A 20,234-nucleotide genomic window follows, 5' to 3' on the forward strand; every position below is an offset into this window, starting at 1 on the left:
GCTCTCTGTTGGTTTAAGATAAGAACACTGACTCTTGAATGATGACTGGAAACAAACGGCTATGAGGACATCAGAATCAGTTTCCATACACTGACTCCTGGCTGAATATAGTTCAGATTAGACCCACATGGTTTCAGCTCTGTCTAGCTGCTTATTGATAAAGATTAATGCATGAATGCAAATCCACTTTCAGAGGTGACTATCAGAGTGTATGTAAATCATTAACAGGAGGCCAGACAAAAAGCTGACAGGAGGCTTAAAGAACAGATCTGTTGACCAAAGCACTCAAAGAAAGAAAGACAGAAATCAATAGAGGACAAAGATGAGCATACTAACAAAACAGGAGCCAAACAAAGCCAGGATCTACCAGTTGACTAAATCTAGATTGGAATCAATGTGTGCAATGTAAAACTTTGGATATTAAAAAAATGAATGGCAAAAAATGATAAAAGAGATGATAAAAGTTTCAGAACTAGGAGAATTCCTGGAAAAAGCTATCACCCAGGGAAAAACCAGATGCTGGCCTCATTGGACTGACAGGAAGTAAAAGTTACCAGGACTAGACCTGATCAGGCTCCATCCCCATAGGCAGCTAGAAGCCCATGATCACAACAAAAGATAAAGGGCTAATTCATGAATTTTCTGGTAGATGGTACAACTGAACAGTTGGTAATGACACAGACTATTGGGCTGTTATCCAAAAATCACATGACTATTGTTAGAGTCACTGGAGTTCCAAAAAGAGGCCATTTTTCTGGACTGAGAGGTATATCATAAAAAACAGGTCCAACAAAAGTTCCTATATCTTCCAAACTGTCAAGCTCCCCTGGTAAAAAGGAATCTACTCCAAAACTACAAGCCCAAATTATCTTTTGGCCACAGAGATTTAAAACAAAGACAATAAAACACAAGGCTGACATTGAGGAGTGCCTTGCCCAGCTACAGAAGGCATCAAAGAGTGAGCTCAACCAAAAGAGGCTGATAAAAAACGCACTGCAGCAATAGCAATGAATATAAAAGATCCTTACACTGAAAGTGAGCTTTGAAAAAACTACTGCCAGCAAGAAAGAGCCAGAACTGGAGCTGGGACACATGCATAGCAATGCAAAGAACACATTGTGCGGCAAATCCAGCAAAACTGGAGGCTGCTTGTCAGTGACAGTTGACAGCAAAAACAAAAACAAAAAAAACCAGTGTTGCTACAGGCTGAAAGACACATACAAAAAAGCCTGACAACTGAAGAGGAAGCTGCAAGGCAACACAAGGCTGAACTGTAGTAAGTCAAACAACTCAAAGCCAAGGCAAAAGATAAAAGAAATCCAACACCTGCAGATCAAATAAAATAAGGCTCAGCTCGACAGCAGCAGCAGGGCTACAGACTGTCCAGAAGTGAAAATAGACAGAGAAAAAAACACATGTGCATCCTGGAGCAGCACATGGTGAGACAGAGACAACTCAGCAAGTGACTAAGAAAGCCAAAAAAGCTCAAAATCATGCCAAGCATAAGACAATACAGTCTCACTGACCAGTAAGAGATAGCATAACTAAAACAGTTGACAAGGAAACATGCCCAGGTCAAAGTATGGGCAAAACTGGAAACACAAAAACTACAATGGCAAGTACAAGAGGAGATGACACAATGAGAAAAACAACAGTAAAAATGCAAAAGTAGTATTGTTACGGTTTCTATCTGAATGTCCCCCCAAAGCATCTTGTGGTCATGGGGAGCAGGCTTTTCACAGGCAGCTGAATCTAGAGTTTATGATGGGTTCGTGGTCTAATGCTGGCATTGGGGATCTGAGTGCTACACCTGCCCTAAGGCAGGCAGCCTCCGTACAATATAAGGGAGAGAAAGAGGCTTGCTCTCTCCTCTTCTATTGTTGCTTTTTCTGTCTTCGCTGCCATGAACAGTTGCCTCTTGGCCATGCCACTCTGCCTTAGAGCCAGCCAGTTATAGACTCAAACCTCCACAAACTGTGAGCTAAATAAATCTTCCCTCCTTTAATTTATGGGTGTTGGGTGTTTTGTCCAAGCAATGAGAAAAGTAACTAAGATAGAATTTGGTACCAGAGGAATGGGGTCATTGCTGTGATTATACCTGACCATATAGTTCAGAAGCCCTTGAGAATGGCTTATGGGAAGCATTTGGAAAGGTTCAGAGATACCAGCTGAAAAATTAGAGCTGGAACACCTTAGGCTGTTCAGTATGGGAGATTGTGCTCAGAGCTCTAAAGACCACAAGGCTAATACAAATTCTGGAGGTAAAGAACAGGTTCAGGAAGTTTCTGCTGGGAAGAAGGACTGAATTAGCTATTGGACGCCAGACAGTGTGTGTTATGGCTTGGAAGAAAGTTTGTCTGCATTTTGCTCATGTCCAGAGACTGTCTGAGACTGATATTAAGAGCACTAGACTAATCTAGGAGAAGAAATTCAAGGCACTCGAACGTTGAAGTGGTGACATGACTACATTTGGGTGCTTTTAGCCAGATTTATGTTGAGAATCAAGAGCAAAGAGCCCAGCAGAATACTTTAAAATGTTGTGAGTTTGGCTAAAAAGGAAGCTTTGGTCAGCAAAAATAGGGCAGAGGAGATCTTGATTGCTAAAACTAACAGGAGAATAAAAAAGGATGCCCTGAGGGTATCACAAGAAGCATCAAGTCTCCACCATCTGCAGCCTCAAAATTGCAAAAGTGAAAGACTTTGTTTTGAGAAGAAAGCCCCAGAGCACCATGTTCCAGAATGCTGGTGGCAGCACTGTATCTCAGAATGGTGGCAGCATAGAAAATCTGCTCCTCAGAACTGGATTCAGAGTACTCAGCAATGCAAGCACTAAACTGCAGCCAAGAGAGGAGGAAACCTGGTTATTGTTTCAGCTGGCATCAGGCCTTGGCATCATCCATGTGGCACTGGTTTTAGGCACATGCAGAATGCAAGAGTTGTGGGGTTAGGAAGGCTTCCACTCAGATTTCAGAAGAAGGTCTGAGAGGACAGGCAGTGTGCTCCTGAGAGGGCAGTGTGTGAAGAAGTGAGGGTGATGCCAAAGGTGCAGTGGAGACCCCAGAAGTTTGGAAAAGCCAGGAACATGGATTGCCTGAGGAAACTGCAAGAAGGAAGCACAGCATGTCCAAGAGAGAAGATATGGGAGCTACAACCATCAGTAGTGCCATAGGGGTGGAACCATCCAAGCCCTTTGGAGCTCACAACTTGCCACAGATTGCCTCAGATGCTGTACATGGAACTAATTAATCTAGGAGAAAAAATTTCAGCTTAATGTTTGCCCTGCTGGAATTTGGACTTGCTTTGGTCCCTTTCCTGTGTATCCTCCTGTTTGTAACTTTTGGAATGGAAATGTCTATCTTGTGCCATTGAATGTGGAAGTGTTTAACTTTCTTTTCACTTATACAAGGTCCCACAGCTAAGAGTTTGCCTTAAATCTCAGAGAAGACTTTGGACTTGGACTTCTCAGCAGTGGTGAAACTGTGAGGATTTTGGCAACTCTTGCAGATGGGTAAATGTCTTTTTCATAAAGAAAACTACATTAGTCTTTGAGGGGATCAGGGAAGGAATGATTTTGTTTGTGTCTGGATGTTCCCCAAAACATCATGTGGTCATGTGGGGTGGGCTCTTTGCAGGCAGCTGAATATAGAGTTTGTGGTTGGTTCATGGTCTAGTGCTGGGATTAGGGCCGTGTGTTACACCCACCCTAGGGTGGGTAGTCTGTATATAAGGGACAGAGATAGGCTTGCTCTCCCCTTCTCTATTGTTGCTTTTGCTGTCTTCTGCCACCATGAATGGTTGCCTCTCTGCCAAGCCACTTGGCCTTAGAGCCAGCTGATTATAGATGGGGAATTCCCCTTATGAAATTCTATTGACCAGCCATCTCCAGTCATTGGTCAAATGAAAGAAGATCTCTGTAAACTAGGGAACTTGTCCCTGAGCAGACAGATGCAGGCTTTGAAAATAGTCACACAAAATGTTCATGGCTGGGTACAGAAAAAATGCCCATAAGCCTGACAGACCAAATATACCCATTCAAACTTGGAGGATTTGTTTTGGTTAAAAAAGTAAAATAAACTCCAACAACCCTGGGGCTCATTATCCATTGCCTGTTTGCATATTTGCTCAATTTTAATATATAAGTAGTTTTGGAATTGCTAATTCACACACTTTGAAACTACAATTTTACTAACTAGAGTACAGTATTTGTGTACCATTCTTTTATACTGTTTTCCACACCCCTGGTTGTTGCATTCCCACAAGAGTCTCCAGTACCATCCTTTCCCCTTGATGTCCCATCCCAACTCCTGGCAGCCACTTGTTACTATTCCTATAACGTTGCCATTCTGAGAATGTTCAGACATGAAATCATATGGTGTGAAGCCTTTTAACATCACCTTTTTTCATTCAGCCTCATTCCTTTGACATCCATTCAAGCTGTCTCATTTAACAGTTGTTCTTTGATGTTACTGAGGATTGTAACAGTTTTTTGTTGTTGCTTGTTTTTTTTTGTTTTGTTTTGTTTTTTTAAGCCATTCACACACTGAAAAGCATTTAGGCTGCAAAACACAGTGAAATAAGCACTAACAAACAATGTCAACTAAGAGCCTCCAGAAGCCTCATTAAGGAACATGAGGAACATTTCAATGTGATTAGGTCCACGCTGTCCTATGGGATGAATATTGTCATTGACAGAACACCAAAAGCAAGAAGATATAGTTATTGGAACTTGTAATTATAAAAGTTCACCTTATGTTGAAGACAATTTACTATTTGTTACTTTATGTAACTTTCAGAACACTTCTTCAATGTAATTTTTCTCCTCAGTAATAGTAAGTGAGGTTGTCTAACTTTTAAACATGCAATTATTGAGCCATTCTACCTCCAAATACTATTCCCTTTTTCCTTTATTTCAAATTATTTTTGAAAGATGATTCAGTGTTTTAATTCCTTATGGTCAGTAGTTTAATTCTTTTAATGCATTTGGGGTATAAATGAACAGGGGTTCTTTAGATAGAGATGGAAATGTAAGTTGGTAGAACCAAAATCAGTGTTAAAGAATGCATGCGTGTTTCCCTAAACAATAAGACTTTCTCCTCAGGACATTGTGTTTGGGCATGATGATATCTGTATTTCAGAAAAGCTCCTCGTGTGGTAAAGTGAAAGGTGACAACACTGAGATGCCATCTTACTCTAGAAAGAATGACCACCATCAAGAAATCAAAAAATAGCAAATGCTGGCAGGAGTGTGGGGTAAAGGAATACTCCTACACTGTTGGTGGGCTTGTAAACTAGTACAAACACAATGGAAAGTCCTCATAAATTGAAAATAGAAATTTCACTGGACTCAGCCGTTTCCCTTCCAGGTATGTTCCTGAAAGAGTTAAAGAAAGACATCATGTTGCAGTGATACCTACATATCCATAGTTAGAGCAAGACAATTCATAATAGCTACATCTTGGAAGCAGCCTTTTTGTCCATAAATAGATGAATGGATAAAGAAAGTGTTATATTTATGTGCCATGCAGTATTACTCTGCCATAAAGGAAGACAAATATAAGTTATTTGCAGCAAAGTGGATGTACCCTGAGACCATAATATTAAGTGAAATAAATCAGATACACAAGCTCAAATACCACAGGGTTTCTGTTATATGAGAAACCCAAATTGTAAAGATCAAAATAAAAGATCGTAAGAGGTAAGGAGATATATCTTTCTCAAATGGAAAGGGAACTAAGAGATGGGAGGAGGGAGGAAAGAGGGAACAGATGAAAACAGCAGTTTGGATGCGATATGTCCATGCAGCAACCCTACACGAAGAGTGCAATGTCATGTTATGTTACATTATGTTGTTATGTTATGTTGTGTTATATGCAAACATATACAACAAAGAAGGAGTGCGACACAGAAGATTAAAATGAACAGGCTTTTATGACAAATCTGACACAGGTGAATGAAGTGCAAGGCTGGGACAAGAAACAGTCATGAAAGACAGATGTCATGGTCGCTTTAGAAACGTAATGAATGGCACATTCAGGGAAAGAGACAACTCGGGAAAGCTGTGGTGTTTTAAGACTTGGTGACTGGACATATGACCAAGAGATGAAAATCATGAAAAGTAGGTTTGGGAAATAAAAAGCAAAGAAATGATGGGTCTTTGATGTCAAAATGTATAAACACATGGGATGAAAATATTGTAAATAATGCCTTCACTTCTACAAAAGCTACAGTGATAACTAGATCAAATTGCAGTAAAAGATAATTTATTTAGATGTAATTGTGTTTGAGGGAAAAGATGACTAACATAGACTTTGCAAAATATAACTCCAACATGTTACTGTATAATTTAATATGACATCATAGGATATCCGTAGAAAAAGTAACAATCACTTATGACCCTTGTACTTTAGTCTTTCATTTCATAGAAAATAGTTTTTCACATCATATTTCCACAAGTTACAAATTTAAATGTATTTATAATGGGCTGGGGGTTCAGTGTGCCAAGCTTGAATAAAGGGAGTACAAATGAGATGTCAAATATATGGATGATTGCTTCTAAATTTTCTCCTTTAACAGACGCTTTCACATCCTTCATGGAATTAACTACCCCATGGGGACTCACCCCCCTCAATTCTCAGAGGAGCTCATTATCTCAGACAGGAAATTTGGGGGGGGGTGTCAAATTTTCTAGGTATTTCTCCCTCCTCTCCATGAGAAAATGTTAGGCTGAGACAATGGACAAACTAATAACTGAGGCTAAGTGTAAAAACCAGCTCTCAGGGCAATAGTTCATCTTACTGTACCGTGAAAAACAGAAATAATATTACTGATTACTTTGGACTGATCATCTTTTTATTTCAATATTTATGTTTATGAAAATTATTGTATATCATTTGATTATAAATTAATGGAGACAATATTCTACCCTCTTCTAGTTAATACATTCCATCCTCACCAGTAAAATTAGTGGTGTTAATGTTATACTATGACTTTAACAAGGTTTATATTTAAAACATATTTGGCATATTAATAACCAGATATTTTGTGTTTCTACTTGATACATGAACCCAGAAAAGGTTACTGAAGTTAGTATACATCAGGATGTTGCAAATGATGATGATGACAGCTTCAATTTAAATAATATATTAAGTGTACAAAACACTATATATGATATCTCATATAGACATTAAAATCTCTGGCTCCAGAGAGAAAATATGAAACATATCCCCCTTATAAAGTCTTTAACAGTTAAACATAAAACATATAGTTCTGATACACAGGTGTTTGCATATTGTTTATCTTATAACTTTAACAGATAGTAAAATGATTTGAAACTGTATTCCTGGTGTTGCTATTGTTTTTATGAACTCAAACCTGTTAATTTAGTGTAATGACTTCGCTAAAGTCATTCTGTCAAATTGGTAGTACCTTTTTCAAGAAAATCTTCATAGGAAAATTGAAATGAATTGTTTATTATTTGTGACCTATCTTTGTTTTTGTGTTAACTTTAGATGTCAAAAATTGATCTTTTTCTTTTTAAACCACCTTCTTTCCCTCAAGTAGAAAATATTCCAACTAGGCTTTATTACTATGCATTTTAAACTGCATACAAAACTAGCCTTAAGTAAACAAAATGTTAAAGGCACAGAAATAAGAGGTGTTTATTGCAGTTCATTGGCAGAACAAATGGTAGAGACGCATCGTAAAAGGAAACTGAGGCAACAATATCCTGGTACCACCCTTCCTCCACACTGAGGTCCACTCTGAGCTGAGTCCAAAGGGCTCACTTTCTGTGTCTTAAAGCTTGCTAGTAACTACTGGTCTTAAGAAAAACAAACTCAGTGATAACCAGTCAGTGCTCTGTCTAGGGTGACTCTGCAGAGTGCGTGTGTGTGTGTGTGTGTGTGTGTGTGTGTGTGTGTGTGTGAAGAGTGATTTTCCTCTGAGACCATACACTCTCCCAACCCTTGTTAGAGATAATTAGCTAAGGGAATTTTGGGGGGAAATTCTGCTCTGTACAGGGAGGCAGAAAAGTCAAGGTCCAACCCCATATTAGCTGGAAGCCCAGAGCAGGCCCGCTTGCAGCCCAGCTCTCTGCTCTCTCTGTATCCTCTCTCATGCTGGCCTGCAGTGGGGTCCTCGCCTGGAGCTGGTTCCTGGGTGTGAGGGCTCCCTGTGTCCTGGGGGTGATGTGACCTGTATGCCCTGGATATACTTATCTATCCAGACCCTTCTCTGTCCTGTGGTCCTTCACCATTCTCCCTTCTGAAGAGATTCCCTACAGGTCGCGTTTCTCCTGTCTTATCTACACTGCAGTCATCCCACTTGGACTTTCACGTGAGTCCCAAGGAAGCAAAGAACTGTGGACATGGCCTCTGGGAGGCTGCAGTCTCACTCGGTAAGGTAACGACCTCCGACCTAGGCTTCGCAACCACCAGTGACGGTGCTCTGCAACACTGTAATTAAATCTTGAGCTGTGGTGAAACCATGAGCAGTGAAGTTCATTATACCAGTATTTCACAGTCCAAATCTTAAGCAGTTTTTCCCATAGCCTTGATCAAATTTTAAAGACTGTGTTTAATATCATTTATTCTGCGGGGAAATTAGAGAGATGTTTTAGCTCATTAGTAGAGTTCTCCCAAAGTGAGTTTAGTAAATGGTGTACCCGCTGAATTGGAAAGTCTTCAGAACAAAAATGCCAATAATAGTCTGCATCACGTGAGAGTTTGGAATAATGAGCTCTCTGTAACTGTGACTTTGAACTCCTGAATGGAGGATCTTCAAAGGACATATGCGGTGTTCTGAGCTGTGGGGAGTTTTGCTTCTGCCTCGTGTCCCCTGGCCCAAAAAGAGCTGCTGGTCTCCTCTGAGGCACCCTCACTTTCTTCACCCTAGGACTCAATAATTCTATCCTCTGGACAACCTGAGCCGTAAGTGCTTTTTCTGGCTCCTTGTAAACTCCTTAGATAATTGTTGGCATTGGAACAATATCTGATGCAATCCTTCAAAAGTCTTGGGAAATTTTAATTATCTGGACAAAGACCCAGAAGACACAGAGGCTGCCAGTTTGTCTTGGTTTTCATGGCAATGGAAACACATTTAAGCCCAGAAGGACAAACTGCAGCACTGTAATTGAATAATCGATGAGAGGAAACTGTCCTGTCGCTGTGTTTAGATGCCACCCCCTGAGGTTCACGTAAGAATGAACGTGTTCACGTATCATTCCAGACAATATCACTGCAAATGAGGAGTCAGCTATCAGTTTCTTAGAGTCCAGGAATGTAAAAATGCAGTCTCAGTGAAGGGAAGGCTTCGCAGTGAACACTGGCTGAATCAGTGTGGCGAGGTGAGAACCAGGCAGTGAACAAACAGTCCGTCCGCCAGAATAAATTTGAAACAGAAGGAAAAATTCATGGGGAGAAGGCGAGCTGACTCATCTCTGGTTAATTTGAGAACTAGAGAAGAAAAGGACAAAGGAAAGAAAGAAAAAAAGGGAAAGAATTAGGATTTTTATGATGGATAAACACGCATCCACCTGTGTGCAGGTCACGGGACACTACTGAGGGTGACGAGCACAGAATGAGACCGTCACAGCGGATGGGTCACCCTGCACCTCCTCCCACATCGAGCCTGGCCCATCTGCCGGGGTTTCTGTGCCCACGTGCTCAGTATGAACACATGCTGTACTTCTCATTTCCGGGATAAAATGGTGACTTTTTTTCTGTCTATCTTTTCAGCATGACAGCTGCCTAACTGCCTTATTCACTTGATAAGCACTAAGGCTCTTTTGTTCAAACCCTTGTGCAACTACTCAGAAAACATGAGTTGCAATGTCAAGTTCACAATGTACTTCATTTTTTTATGAGCAGATTTCATATAATTATTGCACTGCCTGTGTCTGTGGCTGGAGTCCTGATAGTGGAGTGAGCTTTGGAGGAACAAACACTGCAGAGGACCCAGCAGGTCCCAGGTACTGGTGTGGATTCTGGGCAGGTTACTTATCCCTCTCTTTGTCTCAGTATCTCCATCATAATGTTGACTAAGCTGCTGACCTCTGGGCTGATTTGAGAATGGAATGAGGTAAAGAATATCAGCTGGTTTGCAGTAGTGTCTACTTCATAGGAGATATATAATATTAGTCACATGGGTAAATGACAAGTTATTCATACTTTTATATTTTGAGATATTTGAAACATAGAAATTTACAAAGCTTAATAGAAAAAATACATATGCCCTACCATTCCGATTTTTCTTTTCTTTTTGAGACAGGGTCTCGCTATGCAGTTCAGGCTGGACTTGAGCTCACTTTGTAGCCCAGGCTGGTCTCAAACTTTCATGGATCCTCCTGCCTCAGCCTCCCAAGTGCTGGGACTACAGGTGTCAGGCACCACGCCCAGCTAGCTACCATTCAGAATTAACAGCTATTCCTTTATGGTCATACTTTCTTCCAGCTTTTTTTAAAGAAATAAAACATTATAAATCTCAGTCTTCAACCCAATTTCCTCAGTCTCTGCTCTCCACCATCATTTTGGTATTATTTGCATATGCTTCTATGTTCTTTGTTAACCTTACATTCTATCATTTTTCTTAATTTCCATCTCACAAGAGATTGAGGGAAGCCTTACTCACAAAAATGGCTTGATTATAATTATTGGCCCTCAGCTACTAAGTCCAAGGGCTCCCAGCTATACAGTATTGGTATTCTCACAACTATCTCTCACCATGGTAGAAACCTGTAGAGTTATGCTTGGACAACCCTTCTATCTTCAATAAGTATCAAAGTTTTAACATACAGAATCTATTGTTGGTAACACATGCTACTTGATTTAATGTTGGCAAAGGATTATTTGGGCAGTGAATTTGAAACCTATTTTGTGCTCCAGTGTACCCCAGAAATGCAGGACATTCCTTTTGAATGACAGTAACAGCCCTTATTTTTTACTAACTTCCTGGGGAAATATTCTAAATAGTAATTAGTGGGACTCTGCTTTGGGTTAATTTACATTATACAGGGCACTCACCCTAAGACATAAAACTGTCAGCAAGTAATTGACAGAATAAAGTATCATAGATGATACAAACTGGTTTAGTTCTATGGGATCAGGATAGACACACAATCCGTGGAGGATTCTTCAACGTGGAGTTTTCTTGCAGTAACAAAATGTGATAAAAGGAAGGGGAAAGCTATGCAAAAATGCTACTCGTTCCATCAGGGTCGATTTTATCCTGTCTTCTTTGTCTTTACAGAAAAAGCAGAGCAAACATCAGAAAAGTCACTTAATCCCAAGGTTAAAATGTACTTCTGTCATAGAAAACATAATTTTACAGAGATTTGGGAAAGTGGATAGAGTAGTCACTGAGGCAATGATGCCAGCTCTTTATTGTTATCTTGCCTCAGAAAAGGTCGTGCTCCACAAGCAGAAAGGATGGGATCTGGGTTTAGATATAGCTAATGATGATGTAATTCTCTTGTAAAAGTCACCTTTATTGCTTCTACCCTGTTGAGTTTGTATGTGACTCTAGTTTTCCCAATACTGATGAGACAGTATTTAGAATGAGATTTTAACCAATAGGAAACCTGTTCTCTGACCCATTGATAAGAGCCACTGCTCCTATCCAGGGCCTATAGATGACTCAAAAAAGTTAGCAGCTCCTCATTAAAGAAAAAAGCTGAAAACTTGAATGTTTGTTCTGTAGTAAAATAATCATCTTTTGAAAATAATACTTTACTTCGTGCAAAATTGGAAAGTGATGAAAGTGCTGCTAAACAGTCAGAGCAGGAGCCCAAACGGTGCTCTCCAGACCACAGAAAGAGTTAATGAGTACCTACTGAAAGTTTAGGTCAAGCATGCAGCATTTCCAAGGAAGTTTCTAGTCTATCATTTCAACAGTCATTCATCTTAAGACTGTCCTGTATATCTGAGTTCTTCACAGAGACTCATCTTTCTCCCAATAGGCAACATGTGGTCACAGGTGATGGAAAAGTACAATACAAGTTCTTTTGAAGGCTTCATCCTGGTGGGCTTCTCTGACCGTCCCCACCTGGAGCTGACCCTGTTTGTGGTGGTCCTCACCTTTTACCTGCTCACTCTGCTCGGCAACACGACCATCATCTTGCTTTCAGCCCTGGACGCCCAGCTGCACACGCCCATGTACTTCTTCCTGGTCAACCTCTCCTTCCTGGACATGTGTTTCACCACGGGTTCCATCCCTCAGATGCTCTACAACCTGTGGGGTCCGGACAAGACCATCAGCTATGTGGGCTGTGCCATCCAGCTCTACTTCGTCTTAGCCCTGGGAGGGGTGGAGTGTGTCCTCCTGGCCGTCATGGCCTATGACCGCTACGCAGCTGTCTGCAGACCCCTGCACTACACAGTCATCATGCACCCCCGGCTCTGTGGGCAGCTTGCTTCCGTGGCGTGGCTGAGTGGCTTTGGCAATTCTCTCATAATGGCACCCCAGACGCTGATGCTGCCCCGCTGTGGGCACAGGAGAGTGGAACACTTTCTCTGTGAGATGCCTGCACTCATTGGCATGGCCTGTGTGGACACCATGGCCCTGGAGGCACTGGCTTTTGCCCTGGCCATCTTTATCATCCTGGTACCACTCACACTCATCCTCATCTCTTATGGATACATCGTGAGAGCGGTGCTTCGAATCAAGTCAGCAGCGGGGCGCAAGAAAGCCTTCAACACCTGCAGCTCCCACCTGATCGTGGTATCGCTCTTCTACGGCACCATCATTTACATGTACCTCCAGCCCGCAAACGCCTACTCCCAGGACCAGGGCAAGTTCCTCACTCTTTTCTACACCATCATCACCCCTAGTGTGAACCCCCTCATCTACACTCTCAGAAACAAAGACGTGAAAGAGGCCGTCAAGAAGGTGTTAGGAAAGGGAAAGCAGAAGGATAGTAAGGAGTGACCAGCACCTTTGCATAGTGCTTGGACTTAGCAAGTAGAGGAATATTCTGGCATTCCAGGCTGAAGAGACACTTTAAATGACTGGAAATTCAGTGGTGTAGCTACAAGGAGAAAATGCAACATTCCTCCTGAGCCCACAATCATAGTGTCTTCTCAGGTTCCTCTAAATCAAATGTTCCCACCAAGAAGGCACCGATCAGGATAACACAATGATCTATGCTTGCAAAACACCAGCCATGAATGTGCACACCAAGTTTCTTTGTTCCTATGCCACTTTCTACCCAATGCTTTATACTTAGTAGGTCCTCAACAAATTTAAAAAGAAAGATTTTAGAAGTAGTACGAAAGAAGCACTTTTCTAGAAAATTCAAATGTGCTTCTTAGAGTGCCAAATGCCTGAAAGAGAGCCAAAACAAATTGTTCAATTATTGAGCTTTAGTACCACCAACATCATGAACTCAGGGATCCTGCATATTTTGAGTCACTTACATAATTGAACTTAGTGACAGGTATGTTTGACTGTCTGAGGGAATAGAGAATGAAGAAGAAAAGAAAGGAAGCAAGATGGAGAGGTATTTGCTTTATGTAAAAGAAAGAATTTCTTGTTAACACTTGCTAATGACAAGAGAAGGTGGGGGCAGGCCTTCTTAAACTGTTTGAAGATCGTTTGATCTCTACTTTTCCCATGAGTTATCAGGATAAGCTGAATAGAGGACTAAAGCTATAAGATGAAATGTTGGGATGTTCATGACTGGTTATTCCCGGGGTGATGCTTATTCTTTCTTCACTTTTGCACTAATGACAGCAGTATCTCTCTAGCGATGATGGAGATTGACTCAAATGGCTTGTGTCAAATGAGCAAATGTTCATCCTAAAGGAAACCATGTTCCTTCACACCTGGCATATCATTTGGGTGAAGCCCATGTCAGATTAGGAAAAGCTACATCATGTTAAAATGTCTGCAAGCAAATAAGGACCACAATACTTGAGCATACCACCATTGGCAGCAGTAAGAGCTAGACTCAGAGTGGGGTTAGTCTCATGGAATCAGAAATCTTGAGAAAGTTCATATTAATATAGAGGTCCCAGAAATACACCACATGCCTAATAAATTTTCGTTAAAGCATGCAGTCGTCAGGCGAATATGCATATTTCCTTATTTTGTAGCATTAGGTCTTCTATTTTCTCTAGACAGAGGTGACTACAGTAGCGTAGAGTAGATTTTATGTGAACTAGTTAGAGGTTATGAAGATGAGTTATTGGTTTAGTTTAGTTTTATTTTTGATACAGTTTTGATTATGGAGGATACGTTGCTATTCTCATAGGAAGACAGAGAAAGTAGAATATGTTTGAGTCTTCCTACTTTATTACACTAAGTAAAACCTGATGTTAGCCATGGTGACATTTATCAAAAGAATCATTAAAATGCCACCAGTGTTCAGAATTTGGAGACCTGTAAACCTTAGCATTTCCCATCTCTTCTACCAAAACACAACTTATACAACGTGTTCTACTGGCATAGTCAGGAACTGCATTTCTAAAACCTTCAAATCATTCTCTAGAGAACCATGTTGATAGGAATTTCATCACTTCCCTGTATTGTTCAGATGTGCATTGCTTTCTAGTTAATATCTTAGAGTAGGGCCAGGGAATCAAGAGATAGGGTGTAAATCTCTATCAACACATTGCTCTTGGAAAACTCTTCTGGAATGCCTAACTCTTTTAAAAACTTGACTTATTCTGCACGAAGTTTTCTTCACCATATTCTTCTCTGTAACATTCAGAACCACTGTCATAGATGACGGGAAAGCTAACGTCGGGTCTCATGAGGAAACCGTCACAGTGTAGCACCTCCTGTTCACTTACAGAGTTTGCAAAGCTTGCTTACTTAGGCATAAAGCGGGATGAACTAAATATGCTCTATGCTTCTGCCCCCTCACAGAAATTGCAGAATACTGATCATAATGAGAAACAGAGGAAATGTTTTGATCCTCTGGAGATTACTTCTTCCACCAATCCACAGCTCATCCTTGCAGACTGATATTCTACATCAGAGACGGAGGCTTGGGCAGAAACCATCATCTGGAGTGTAACCCTGTGCACGGAACCCTTTTAGTCTCGGTGCCTAAACTCCTCCAAGAGAAATGAAGACTGCCTTTAACTTCTGTGTTTGTGTTTATAATTACTGACGGTTAAGGAAGAGCTAGGAGAGGGCAGCTCAATAAGTGTTACTGGTCAGTGATCCAGTCACGTTCTCCTTGTCCTGATAGGTGACAGAGGACAATGAAGACAATTTCTACCTGTTCTACATTTGGTCAGGTTTTTCCTCCTCACTCACTCAGCAAACATATTTTGGGTACCTACTCCTTGCCAGTCAAAATTCTAGGACCTGGGACAACACACACAAAAATACACACAGGAAATAAATCATCACTTCAGGGAGCTTGTTCTTTGGGGAGAGGAGAAATCTGACAAATAGAGAAAGATTTGTAGGGTACAATCTGTGTAAGTGTTAGGAAGAGGGGTGCTGAGAACCCGCCAGGGCTGAGTGGGGTGGGGGCCACTTCTCACTGGCCAGGGGGAATCTGAACCCGGTAGCTGCAGGCGCTCCTGCACAGGAAGGGCTGGGACTGCCATCGGAGAGGACCAGAGGTCAGAGACAGAGGACCAGGCCGGCTGCCTGGGCGCTGGGATTGCAGACCTGCAGCACCACGCCTGGCTAAACTTCGAGATGAGACCTGTGACGATGTTTACAGACTGAGCCAGAAAGAACGATCGATCAGCAGTAACAAGAGAACGCAGAGAGAGAAGACTGTGAGAGTGACTTAAGGGGGTGAAGGAAAAGGTCCAGGCCGAGAGAGGGCCGTGGTGCGGGAGCGAAGGCGAGACGCGCACCTGGCAGGCTGCGGGGGCCAGGAAGGAGGCCCCGCCCTGGGCGCAGCTGGCGCCGGACGCTGAGTCCCGGGCTGGTGGAGAGCCGCTCTCCCCACCCAGGGAGCTTCAGGAGCAAGGAAGCGAGGCTCAGGTCCGAAACTAAACAGGAGGAGCCAGGCTCCTCAGACCCTGCTGCTGGGAACACACAGCATTCCAAAGGAAAATGTGAGGCTATCCATCAAAACCAAAGATGCGTTCCTCTTTCCACCCACCAGCCCCATGTCTGGAACCCACCCCCAGGATGTATATCCTTCAACGCAGCTTTTCTTACCATTTAAAAATATTGAGAACAACCTCGATGTCTGTACACAGGACAGGGGTTGTACGAACAAGGGACTATTATGCAGCTGTGAAGAGTGACTGGAGAACTTTATGAGCCAATGTACAAAGATTTCCAGGACCAGCTGATAGGGCAGTATCCTTCTGCCTTCTTGGTGGTCAATTTTTTTTTTAATCATTCCAAAATTCTGCTTTCCATCTTTAGTTATGCATCTTGACATGAAGCCAACTTTTAGAAAAATAAAAAAATAGTGCAGCATGGACTTTGTTTCATTATTGTTTACACGATCTGCCTATCCTCTTCCTTTTATGTTCAAATATTCTGTTTCCTGATGTTCAAAGCTTGTTTTGAAAGCAGCACGATTGGTTTTTTGGTTTTTTTGTTTGTTTGCTCGGTTTTTTTTAGCTGAGAATCGAACTCAAGACCTCATATATGCCAGGCAGGCAAGCTGTGCCGGTGGAGGTATATCCCTGGCTGATGACCAGGTTTTTTAATCTCATAATTTTAGACTTTAAGTTTATGTATTTACTCCATTTACATTCTAAATAATTTTTATTACATTTACATTTATAGCTACTAATTATAATTTATCTCTGGTTCACTTGTTTTATGTTCTCTTATTTTTTCTCTCTTTCTCTTAGATTTATCACTTTTAAAATGTAATTTTCTCATAATGATTAGCTTAAATTCTCTAACACTCTGTGGTAACCCGGGACCTTACCTGTGCATATTTGACCTACTCCACACTATTTATGACCTTTATCATTTCCCGTAATGCTAAAATCTTAGGCAAGTTTAATGCTATTTTAGACCGCTCTGCCGTTTGTGTTACTTTCTTCATGCCTTTTTACTCTGTGTATATTTTAAATCCTATAGGATATCATTTCTAATATTTTTACACACTCCACATTCATTTATAATCAACCATGTGTTTACCTTTTCTGCTGCTTTTTATCTTTATTTTGTGTTTTTACCAAGGTAATTTACTTATTTCCAAGAAGTCCCTTAATATTTTCTGTAATTCCTCTCTACTGATAATGAGTTCTCTTGGGGTGGGTTTTTTTCCACCCCAAATATGTCTTCACTTTGGACTTTACAGTTTCAGGTTAAGTTGTCAAAAGCAGACTTGGAGACAGAGATTGGTGCGCAGGAGTTTATTAGGGGGTTTTCTTAGTTACTTTTCTCAGTGATGAGGCAAAATACTTGACCCCCAAAGGTAAAGGAGGAAAGATTTATTGAAGCTCGCAGTTTGTAGCTTCAGTTCATAAGTGGCTGGCTCCAAGGTCAGGTGGCATGGCAGAAGGCATCACAAAGGAGAAACAGTTTGTGGTGGGCAGAAGGTAGCAAGGCAGCAAGCAGTGAAACAGCAAAGCAGCAGCCTGTCTTTCCCTTTTATTCCTTCCAGGCTACCCATTCTTTGGGTGATGCCACTCACACCCAGGGTGGGTCTTCCCATTGTACACATTTTGAACTATGTCAAACCAATCAGTGGACTATATTTAATAAACACATACATTTAATCCCAGCATCACACACCTTAGATAGCCACCTCTGAAAACCCCCAACTATGACCACATGAGACTCTGGGGGAACATGTAGACAAAAGCCATATCAGGGATGATCCTTATAAAACACCTGGGGAAGGGAAACAAGCCTAGCCAGAAGTAGGAGTCAATCTTTAATACATTTCTGGAGAAAATCCCAGCAGATCCCAGAGTGAACTGGGAACCTAAGATACTGCTTTAAAACTGTCCCCACTTGAGCCCAAGGGCCAGGCTTTTATTCAGTCATTCTTCTTGGTCATTATCTGTTCCTGCCCCCAAAAGAAGGAATGACTTTAGAAAAGTTGGTCCCCTTCAGCTGAGACAATCGTTAGAGAACGTTCACAGGGGCTAAATATGTTATTTTTTTCCTAATGAGAGCCAAGTGGCACATCACTGAATCTACCAAAGTCCACTTCTTGCACTGTCTGGATGCATTACTTCATCTGTGTTCATGGAATGGCTCTTCTAGGATACCATGGGACTTCTCTCTCGGGAAAATTTGGAAGGTTAATGAAATGAACAACAGTTTCCACCATGTTTCAGGAGCCCAAACTGATATGCGTCATGCCTTGTCTATTATCGACTCCAGATTTCCTTTACCCTCGGTGATCTTGGGAACCTAAACTGGTGGTGTGACTCACACCCTGATTCCTGGTGGGACTCAGCTCTAGCCATCAGATCCTTAAGTTTAATCCCTGTCCATTTAACATTGGTAAGGACTTGCCAACAGTTGCCAAAATGGATGGTCTAGGTGCCCAAAATATTACTTCCAGTTCCTGTTGTGTAACAGCTGTATCTCCCTGGATGATAAGGTACATTACCCTGCTAAGGCGATGACTCCACTTTCTGCCTGCCAATCCCTTAGGTCAAGAAACCTGGTACATTAGACTCTTGCTGTGCTCCTTGCTGAAAGCTTACTTTCTTTGGAAAGCACACCCATAACCCATAAAACTCCAAACTGTGGGGACAGGAAACAAAAATTCAGAAAGTATATCACTGAGAGTAATGAAAAACACAGCCATTCCTACCTCCGCTCCACACATTCTATAAACTGGAGACAAAACACACAGAAAGCTGTATACTGCTCCTTGGAGCACAGCTCCCACCCTAGGAAAGCATTACCTCCAAAGTGTTCCTTTAAGCCTGCCTTTAAAAATACATAACCTTGCTCTCTCAGAATACTAGCTTCTGGGTGGTGCAGTACATGATGTAACCAACAGCAGCATGACCATTAACCCACCTCCATACTTTCTTCACTGCAGGTTGTTCTGCTGGTCTGATGTAGGTTGTGTGGAATCTCTTGCCAGTGAATCATACTCCACACTCTGGTGCTCACAGATAGTAATGAAGGCTGAAGTCTCTGGACAAGACAGATAGACTCAAATCCAGTGTATGCTTTTCAAAATAAATTGCTGCCTCTTCTGGCTTGGAAAGGGTATAAAGGTGGTAAATGTGACTCCAAGTTGTTTTCTAACCCACTACCTCAGTGTAGGTAGGTGGGAGCTGATTCATTGTCTTTATTACTAGAACTACTGTATTTACCAGTCTGTATGCCAGCACAAAGGTGACTAATGACAGAGTTTGCTGATATTAGCCAGCTTAGGCTACTACCTGCACATTTAATGCAACTTCCATGGTGGCATTAGGATGCAATGCAAAGCTCTTTGCTCTGAGCTTTCTTACCTATGACCATCTACATGTCTCTGTTCCAGACCACTTGGTCCAGATCTTCCATTCTTGCTCCCTGATTAATGAGCCAGGCCATTTCCACCTTCCATTATATTCATTCCTAGGCCACTTTTATTTACCCCAAAAGTGAGTGGATAACATTCTTCCCAGGGTTTCCCCAACCACTCACTTCTCTTAGGCTCACTTATAAGTGGGGTTGTGGTCTAGCTGCAATCCATTTCCAGCACAGATTGACACACTGAAATGACCAATTCACAAGCTAAGCATGGGTGTTCTCCTCTGCTGGCTCCGTACCACCTCCAGTTTCTGCCACAAGTAGCTGTAGGAGCAGAAGGACAGACTCTGGTGCAAAACTTTCCTAAGGGAAGTTTCCATGGAAGAACTACAGGGCACACACCTGAGGTTCCCAAAGCCACCTGAAATAGACCTATTGTATATACTTTTTATAAAATCAGCTTATACCATGTAGTCAGGCACTGGTAAAAAATGGAGTCCAACCAAGTGACATCAAGTGGCCATGAAGCCAGAACTTCCCATCGAAGTTGAGGTCTGCCCAGAGTCAACAAAGTTAAAGTTCAGTGCACTGTTTGATGGAAATGGTATCTCTTGGCTCAAGCTTTCCAAGCAGGTTTTGTCGTCAGAAGTCAGCTGCGTGAACACCTAGCATGAACTCCAAGTCATCTGCCAGTTTTGCACTGGAGCCTCTCCATGACAGGTGGGATCTACCCTAGGAATGCAGGGATGGTTCAACATATGCAAGTCAATAAATGTAATACACCATATGAACAAAGCCAGAGACAAAAACCACATAGTCATCTCAATAGATGCAGAAAAAACTTTTGATAAATTCCAGCACTTATTCATGAT

At 41.7% G+C, this 20,234-nt stretch overlaps 1 protein-coding gene across 1 annotated transcript; it reads left to right on the forward strand.

The window, feature by feature from the left end:
- Window positions 1-9,900: 9,900 nt before the first annotated feature.
- LOC102006557 (putative olfactory receptor 2W6) lies at window positions 9,901-12,921 on the forward strand. The gene is made up of 2 exons (XM_005399012.1): window positions 9,901-9,967; window positions 11,954-12,921. The coding sequence occupies exon 2, from the start codon at window positions 11,959-11,961 to the stop codon at window positions 12,919-12,921; it is 963 nt and encodes a 320-aa protein (XP_005399069.1). The 5' UTR covers window positions 9,901-9,967; window positions 11,954-11,958.
- Window positions 12,922-20,234: the final 7,313 nt, after the last annotated feature.

This window comes from Chinchilla lanigera, unplaced genomic scaffold (assembly GCF_000276665.1).
Source record: "Chinchilla lanigera isolate Chin_1 unplaced genomic scaffold, ChiLan1.0 scaffold00064, whole genome shotgun sequence".
NCBI classification, from domain to species: domain Eukaryota; kingdom Metazoa; phylum Chordata; class Mammalia; order Rodentia; family Chinchillidae; genus Chinchilla; species Chinchilla lanigera.